This window comes from Heterodontus francisci, unplaced genomic scaffold (assembly GCF_036365525.1).
Source record: "Heterodontus francisci isolate sHetFra1 unplaced genomic scaffold, sHetFra1.hap1 HAP1_SCAFFOLD_627, whole genome shotgun sequence".
In the NCBI taxonomy this organism is placed as follows: Eukaryota; Metazoa; Chordata; class Chondrichthyes; order Heterodontiformes; family Heterodontidae; genus Heterodontus; species Heterodontus francisci.
Window position 1 is genome coordinate 80,289 of NW_027141410.1, and position 9,712 is coordinate 90,000.

General features: G+C 45.4%; 1 protein-coding gene across 1 annotated transcript in view; it reads right to left on the minus strand.

The window, feature by feature from the left end:
• Positions 1–647: 647 nt before the first annotated feature.
• The window catches only part of LOC137363349 (probable G-protein coupled receptor 139), a 77,916-nt gene continuing 68,851 nt past the window's right edge, over positions 648–9,712 (minus strand). The window contains exon 4 of the mRNA XM_068027207.1: positions 648–1,546. Within this exon, the coding sequence (XP_067883308.1) occupies positions 648–1,546 (899 nt within the window). The remainder of the gene's footprint in view (positions 1,547–9,712) is intronic.

Genomic DNA, 9,712 nt, shown 5'->3' on the forward strand with positions numbered 1-9,712 from the left:
TTTAAGTTGATGGGTGATAGATATAGGACAGATGTCAGAGGTAGTTTCTTTACAGACAGAGTAGTAGGGGCGTGGAACGCCCTGCCTGCAACAGTAGTAGACTCGCCTACTTTAAGGGCATTTAAGTGGTCATTGGATAGACATATGGATGAAAATGGAATAGTGTAGGTCAGATGGATTCACAGGTCGGCGCAACATCGTGGGCTGAAGGGCCTGTACTGCGCTGTAATGTTCTATGTTCGATACGGAACAGTTCTCGGCTCCCATTCTCTCGTCAACATAGAAACGGTTCCAGCTCACGCTCTCCCATTGGATCGATAATCTTCACCTCTACTCTATCTCCATAGCGACAGGATCCATCCCCACACTGCCACCAGAGCAACAGGCCCTGCACCGGCTCTGTCACTAAAGTGACAGGACCTACCACCACAACTCTGTCTTCCTTGCAACAGCAGCCGCCCCAGCTCTGTCACCACAGTGATAGGTCCCGCCCCCCGCACGGTCAGCATAGCGACAGGCCCGCCTCCACTCTGTCCCAGGAGGGGTAGCCCCCATCCCCAATCTGTCACCATAGCGACATGCCCGGCTCCGTCGCCAAAACAGCAGACCTTGTCCCGCAACATCTGGAAATAGTGTTTCTGTTCTTCTTATCGTTTAATGAATTGGATAATTGAAGTAAAGGGATATTTGAGCACATTCTTCAACTGCTCTCTGAACTGAGTCTGGGTCACCGCGTAAATTGCAGTGTTTGTGCAGCAACTCAGCATCTGCAGCATGAAGGCTGGTTCCTGCAGAGCAAATAGATCTAAAGTCCGATATCCCGAATACCACATTCGTGCCCATATTGAAAACACCATAAACACTGCCCATAACAGTAAGAAATTGGCCGAGATAACAAACAGTAAAATGATGGATTTCCTTCGATTCTCCATTTCTGGGTCACTGCGACTCTCCCTACTGCTGTGAGCCCGGAGTCTCCTGCGTGCTCTGTTGCTCACTAAAATGTGCCTGACGGTGAGAGCGTTGAGCAGCAGAATCAGCGCAAATGGGAGCCCCGGGGTTAGAATATGATGGAGGATCTCGATTGGTGCCCAGACCCGAGAGAAATTAATATCATCTGTTGCAGAACAAAACCAGGGAATATTTGACCGTGCATAAGAATCTCTTAACATAAAATACCAGGTGACGTTCTTTAAACAGCTCAGCACAGTCACTGTTCCCACAACCACAGCCGACGTTTTCTCACTGCAATATTTACTTTTCAGCTTCTGGCAACAAATGGCCACAAATCGATCAAAGGTGAAAGTGACAGTGAACCAGACAGAACAGTCTGTGGCTGTGTAAAGCAGGACGGCGTGGATATTACACACGGGGATGGACAACAGGAACTGAAACTGTTCCGGATAAACAATGGCAATGTGTCTGAATATCAGGTCCAGGATAATGACCAGTAGATCCGCCGCTGACATGGCCACCAGGTACCGAGTGACACATTTGGAGAGACCGCACTTTTCCCGAGACAGGATCCCAATCGTCAGCAAGTTAACTGTGAGGAAGAGAAATAAACAGAGAAATCATACATCAGGCTGGAGCAAAGTCACCAGTTTGAATGAGAACTTATTGAGACTTATATGGGATTAGGTGGACTGGTCAGGTGTTTTAATGCATCGCTGCAGACTCGATGTGCCGAAAGGGCTTCTTCTGCACTGTATCATTCTGTGATTCTGTGATTGTGTGTCTGTGATTGAGAAATGTGTTCCTGTATCCGATGATGTATTGAAATGATTTGACCTGAAAGAATAAATAGGAAGCTCTGTGATACGGTGGAAGACAGGTGAGATTAAATAAGAAAAGGATGATACTGAAATTGGTAAACTCAATGTTGATCATAATCCTTCACCTCCCTCCTTTTCCTGTCTGGTTTGAAAACTGTTCCATCTTCAATTTATCCCAGTACTGAAGAAATGGCAGCAACCTGAAGCTTGAAATCAGTTTCTCTCTCTCCATAGATGTAGCCAGACCTGCTGAATATTTGCAGCATTTTCTGTTTTTATTTCAGATTTGCATCATCTGCATCGCTTTGCTCTTGTCTAGAAAGTTAAATGTTGAACTGACTGAGAGATTGCTTCACCTGTGACAGGCAGCATGGAATTCAATTATTTCAAAGCAATAACTGGAAATGAGTCCATTGAAAAATCAATAAAACAAATAATCCCAATTTTCACTGAGTTAACTGTACACAGGAGATCGTTTACATCAGTTTGGGAGAGAAGACAACAGATTGAAGGAGTTCAGGCCGCTGTGTACATTTGTTACTACATTCAGCTGGAGTTAGGAGTTTTATAATAAAGCAACACCCCTGTTAATAGTGATGAGAACAGTAATACACTTCAGAAGGATCCTTAAAATCATTGTGACGGATGTATGTTTTCTGACTTTTTGGTGGTATTCAATGCTGTTCCCCAGGGTTCAGTACTTGTTTCATTGCTTTTTAATATACTTTTTTGCAGTGTAATTCGTATATTTATTGCAAAAGTACATCGTTAGATTCCCATCCCATTCCATGCCTTGCTTCCCATGGCAATTCGCGCGTGCCGAAACCATCCTGATGCTTTCCTTCCTCTATTGTCTTCCACAACCGATCCCCCATTACCCCAATCCTCCCAGGGAATCCCTATCCACCATTAGATCGATCCTATGCTTTCCAACTTCCATGCCATCCCCTTCTTTCTCCCATCATTAAGAGCTCCAGTGGAAGGCCAGACCCAGTAACTGAGGCCAGGCGCCACAAGACCCAGGAACTGGAGCCCAATAACTGAGCCATTGAGCAGCGAGAGTCGGATACCAGTAACCAAAGTGGTCAAGAAGCGAGAGCGAGAGATCAGCAACCGAAGCAGGAAAATAAAGAGTGCCTGAGTCTAGCAACCAAGGGTGCAGCACAACAAAAACACACACATTGACCGGATCACAGTTACTAAGGTGGGAATAGCAAGATTCAAGGCACAGTAACCAAGCTCGGGCAGCAATGACAACCAGAGACCAGTAACTGAGTATACAAAGCAGAGAGAACCTTGGGCTGGAGCACAGTAACTGCGGTGGGGAATAGCAAGAGTTAATGTGCAGTGACCAAGGCTGGAGAGCATCGGAGTTGGAGCCCATGAACCGAGATCAGGAAGCAGCAAGAGCAGGAATCCAGCAACCGAGGATGCAGAGCAAAGACAATATGGGAGCCAGAGCACAGTAACTGAAATGGGGAATAACAAGGGTCAAAGTGCAGTATTTGTTAGAATTAGAATTAGAATTAGAATTAGAACATTACAGCGCAGTACAGGCCCTTCAGCTCTCGATGTTGCGCCGATCATCTGACCTACACTATTCCATTTTCATCCATATGTCTATCCAATGACCACTTAAATGCCCTTAAAGTTGGCGAGTCTACTACTGTTGCAGGCAGGGCGTTCCACGCCCATACTACTCTCTGCGTAAAGAAACTACCTCTGACATCTGTCCTATATCTTTCACCCCTCAACTTAAAGCTATGTCCCCTCGTGTTTGCCATCATCATCCGAGTAAAAAGACTCTCACTATCCACCCTATCTAACCCTCTGATTATCTTGTATGTCTCTATTAAGTCACTTCTCCTCCTCCTTCTCTCTAACGAAAACAACCCCAAGTCCCTCAGCCTTTCCTCGTAAGACCTTCCTTCCATACCAGGCAACATCCTAGTAAATCTCATCTGCACCCTTTCCAAAGCTTCCACATCCTTCCTATAATGCGGTGACCAGAACTGCACGCAATACTCAAGGTGCGGTCTCACCAGAGTTTTGTACAGCTGCATCGTGACCTCGTGGCTCCGAAACTCGATCCCCCTACTAATAAAAGCTAACACACCATATGCCTTCTTAACAGCCCTATTAACCTGGGCAGGGAAGCAGTGAAACCGACAGCCCAGCAACCAAGGATGTAAGTGGGGGGAGTTCTGGAGACCATTAACTGAGCCTGGGGAACAGCCCATTATACAAGGCATCAGGAACCAAGGGCCAACGTGTCGGTAGGGAATAGTTCGGGTGCACTGATCATTGTGTCATAAGGTTTAAGTTAGCTACGGAAAAGGACGAGGAGCAATACAGAGTAAGAACAATTAACAGGGCAAAAGCTAACATCAATGTGGTAAGAACAGATCTTTCCCATCTAAATAGAAATCAGAGTTTGGCATGCAATTTCTAAACTGAACAATGGTTGGCTTGAAGAGTAGAGATATCTTGGGCACAGTCAAGGTATATTTTCACGAAGGGGGTGGGAGGGCAAACAAATGCGGAGCTCCACGGATGATGAAAGAGATAGAGATTGAGAAGTGTGCTTATGACAGATGTTGGGTGGATATTACAACCGAGAACCAAGCTGAATATAGAAGGTTCAGAGCAGAAGTTAAAACGTCAATTGAAGAAACAGCAGGAGTATCAAGAGAGACTGACATCTAACTAAAAATGAAATCTAAAAGTCTCCTGCAGGGAAATTAATCGTAAAGGGATAGTAAAAGGAGGACTGGGACATGGATCAAAGAAGGGCAAGAATGGATACTAAATATTCGTGTTCAGGAAAGATAGAAAAGAAGTAAAGGGGGAGAGGTGGCAATTTTGATTAAGGTGGATATTGCTGTGCGAGAGAGAGATGTACCAGAGGGTTAAAGATAGAAACTATTGGATATAGCGTTGGAACTCAAAAGGTGCAATTACATTTCTCCAAGTAGTCGCTAGACTGCGAACTGGTGGAAAAGATATAAAAGGACAAATGTGAAAGGAATTTACAGGGAGGTGCAGGAATTACAGATTGGTTCTAACAGGGACTTTAGTTATCCAAATATAGACTGGGATAGTAGTAGTGTAAAGGGCAGAGAGGGGCAAGAGTTCCTAGAATATGTTCATGAAAAACTTCTGCAACAGTAAGTTTCTAGTCTAACGAGAAAAGAGACACTGTTAGATCTGTTTCTTGGGAATGAGGTGGACAACATGGATCACCTGGCAGTAGGGGAACAATTAGCGCCAGTGATCATTGGGTCTCAATGTTTAGGTTCGCTATGGAAAAAGACAAGCAACAATCCAGAGTAAGAACAATTAACTGGGTGAAGGCCAACTTTAACGGGGTGAGAATGAATATTACCCAGGTAATTTGGAATAAAAGGTTGGCAGGAAAAACGGTTACTGAACAATGGGCTTCTGTAAAGAATAGGTAATTCAGGCATATCCCACGAAGGAGAAAAGTATATCAAACACATCCGCATGTCCCAGGTGATGAAAGAGATAGAGATTAAGATGAAGAAGAAGAGGTCTGCTTATTGCAGATGTCAGGTGAATAATATAACCGAGAATGAGGCTGAATATGGAAGGTTCAGAGTGGAAGTGGAGAAGCCAACACAGAGACTGGCATCGAATATAACAGGGAATCTAAACGTCTTAAACGGGCATGCAAAGAGTAAAAGGGTGGAGAAATGTCCTTTAGGGAAGGCAATCTGCTGTCCTTACCTGGTCTGGCCGACATGTGACTCCAGACCCACAGCAATGTGATTAACTCTTACATGCCCACTGAAATGGCCCAGCAAGCGACTTAGTTGTACCTAATCGCTACGAAGTCAATAAAAAGGAATGAAACCGGACGGACCACCCGGCATCGACCTTGGCACCGGAAAGGACAACGGCAAAACTAGCCCTGTCGATCCTGAAAAGTCCTCCTTACTAACATCTGGGGGCTTGTGCCAAAATTGGGAAAGTTGTCCCACAGACTAGTCAAGCAACAGCCTGACATAGTCATACTCACGGAAACATACATTACAGACAATCCCAGACTCTGCAATCACTATCCTTGGGTATGCCCTATCCCTCCGGCAGGACAGATCCAGCAGAGGTGGCGGGACAGTGGTCGACAGTAGGAAGGGAGTTGCCCTGGGAGTCCTCAACATCGACCTTGGACCCCATGAAGTCTCATGGCATCACGTCAAACATGGGCAAGGTAACCTCCTTCTGATTACCACCTACCGCCCTCCCTCAGCTGATGAGTCAGTTCTCCTCCATGTTGAACACCACTTGGAGGAAGCACTGAGGGTGATAATGTCACAAAATGTTCTCTGGGTGGGAGACTTCAATGTCGATCACCAAGAGTGGCTCGGTATCACCAATACTGACCGACCTGGCCGAGTACTAAAGGACATAGCTGCTAGATTGGGTCTGCGGCAGGTGGTGAGGGAAGTAACACGATGGAAACACATACTTGACCTTGTCCTCACCAATGTGCCTGCCGCGGATGCTTCTGTCCATGACTGTATTGGTAGGAGCGACCACCGCACAGTCGTTGTGGAGAGGAAGTCCCGCCTTCACATTAAGGATACCGTCCATTGAGGATAGTGCTGCGTGGCACTATCACCATGCTAAATGGAATAGACTTCGAACAGATGAAGCAATGCAAAACTGGGCATCCATGAGGCGCTGTGGACCATCAGCACAAGCAGAATTGTACTCAACCACAATCCGCAACCACATGGCCTGGCATATCCCCCCAGTCTACCATTACCATCAAGCCAGGAGACCAACCCTGGTTCGATGAAGAGTGCAGGAGTGCATGCCGGGAGCAACAGCAGGCATACCCCAAAATGAGGTGTCAACCTGGTGAAGCTGCAACCCAGGACTACTTGCATGCCAAACTGCATAAGCAGCATGCAATAGACAGAGCTAAGCGATCCCATAACCAACGGATCAGATTTAAGATCTGCAGTCCTGCCACATCCAGTCATGAATGGTGGTGGACAATTAAATAACTAACTGGAGGAGGTGGCTCCACAAATATCCCCAAGCTCAATGATGAGGGAGCCCAGCACATCAGTGAGAATGATAAGACAGAAGCATTTGCAACAATCTTCAGCCATAAGTGCCGCGTTGATCCATCTCAGCCTGCTCCTGAAGGCCCCTGCGTTACAGATGCCAGAATGCAGCTAATGCGATTCACTCTCTGTGATATCAAGAATCGACTGAAGGCACTGGATACTGCAAAGGCAATGGGTCCTGTAAAGATTCCGGCAATAGTACTGAAGACCTGTGCTCGAGAGAGAACAAAAGCACGGACGTTATGTTAAATTTGTATAAAACTATGATTCGGCCTCAGCTGGAGTATTGTGTCCAGTTTTTGCGCCACATTTTTGGAAGGATATGTAGACATAGGTGCAGAAGAAGTTCATGAGAATCGTTCCAGGGCTGAGGTACTTCATTTGTGTAGATATAGTCATGTTGACAAGAAGTGCGATGTTGAGAACAAAGGGCGAGCCAGAGACAGAGACACAGAAATAGAGAGAGAGAGAGAGAGAGAGGGAGAGAAAGCACGAAAAAGGAATCACCAAAAACCTTGTTCAACTAAGAGTTGGGAGGAAATCCGGCAAGCTGGAAGGGAGCTGCTGTGAATTCTACTTGTCAACGTGTGCAGCTGGAAGTGATCTTCAGTCTTCTTACTGAATTTACAACCAACAGAGAAATCTGCAAACATCGCAGATATTTGAGAGAATACAACAGGTTTACCATGAACCCTGAAACCGTATCTCACTTGAAAATGACTTAGCCCTTTTCCTGTCAATCTGTCGCTGCGTGTGTGTATGTGTCAGTTTATGTGTATGCAAGTGTTTGCGTTCATGTGTGGGGGAGTTGATGAGTTTGCGACATTTTCGGGATAAAGCATATTTCTCAATAAATAAGTTATCATCTGTTTTAAACCTACAAGAAAATCTATCGATGTCTGTTTATTTGTCAATAAAACACACAGGGGTTTAAGACTAATAACAAGAAGTTCCTGCCGTGGTCACATGGGAGTTGAGTCGTGGGAACCACCCACACAAACCTCAACACGTGGACAAGCACACAACATTAGATTGGAGAAGTTGGGATTGTTTTCATTGCAGGAGCAGGTTGAGACGAGATTTAATAGAGGTATTCAAAATGATGAGGCGTATCAAAGGGGCATTTCGAAAAAAAAACTGTTCCAATTCGTGGAGGGATCGACAGGGCATATATTTAAGGTAAATTGCAAAAGACACAATGGCAACATAAAGAAACACTCTTTTCGTGCAGTGAGTGCTTGGGATCGGGAATGCACTGCTGGACCGTCTGGTGAAGGCTGGTTCAATCGAAGCATTCAAAAGGGAATTGAATTGTTATCGGAAAAGGAAGAATGTGCAGGGTTACAGTGAGAAGACCAGGGAAGGGAACTAGGTAAATTAATGTTTCAATGAGCCAATGCAGACACGACGGGCTAAAGGCCTCCTGCTGTGCTGTAATAATTCTGTCAAATGCTGTGAAACTGAGGCTGGGAGGGACCGGTGTCAGAGACCAGTAACTGTGACTGGGGAGCAGGGAGAGCTGAGGCCAAGTAACTGAGGATGTGAAGTGGGTGCTGGGAGGCCAGTGACAGAGAACACTCATCAGGGAGATCTGGAGCTCAGTAATCAAGTCCCAGGAGCAGCAAGAGCTGGAACCCAGAAACTGAGACTCAGGATCATTAAAAGCTGGAGTCCAGTAATGAAAGACCACGAGCAGCAAGGTCCGGACTCCAGAAACCAATGCTATTGAGCAGTGATATCTCGAACCCTGAACAAAGGAAGCCCAAGATCCCACATGCTTTAAAAATAACGTTTTAAGTAGATCCTTCCAACTTCAAAGATCGATACACACTCACCCCCACGGCACTCTTTTTCTGCACACTCTTTAGAACTGTGCCATTCAGTATATATTGTCTCTCCCTATTCCTTCTGCAAAAATGCATCACCTGACACTTGTCAGTATTAAATTCAATCTGCCCACTCCGCTAGCCTATCTATGTTCTTTTGCAGGTGGTTCATATCATCTTCACTGTTTGGCACACATCCATGTTTGGTGCAATCAGCAAAAGTTGAGATTCTATTCTACTTTACACTATCTAATCCATTTATATACAGCAAAGAAAAACAGTGATCCCAGCACTGATTCTTGGGGAACACTACGAAGTGTCATGCTCCAGTTTGAAAAACAACCATTTACCACGACTCATTGTTCCCCATCCTTAAGTCATTTTTTTTAAGAATCTTAGTGGCAACTTACCCTCCTATTTCATGAGCCTCAATTTTATTAACCAGGGTTATCAAACCTTATCGAACGCATTCAGAAAATCCATATAAACAACTTCCACTACATCACATCGTTGGAGATAGTAATTGCCTGGTATTTCTGTGGCACGAATGCTCCTTGACACCTATCAGCCCAAGCCTGGATGTTATATTCGCTACCTCTCTTTCTCCATCTGCGTGTCTGTTGCTCTCAGCCTCTTACAGTCTCCCTATTTTCCCTTCTCCCTCTGTAGGTATCTCTGTCACTGCCCTGCTCCTCTCTATTTCTCTCTCTGTACCTCTGTCTTTGCCTGCTGTGTTAAATGTTTGTCTCTCTTTGTGGCACTCTTTTCTGTGCCTGTGCTCCTTTCTCTTACTTTGACTACTCTCTCTCTGCCTCTCTAGTTCTCTCTGTCCATCTCTTACTCTCAGACAGTATCTGATACATTTTCCTCTGCTTTCTGCCTTCCTTTATTCACCTTTTCTGTATTTCTCCCCATTCTCACTTTCTCTCCCTCCTTGTTAGCGTTTTCTTTCTTCCACACCTCTCCCTCTAGCTCCTTTCCACTCTCTCTCTCTCTCTCTTTCTCTCTCTCT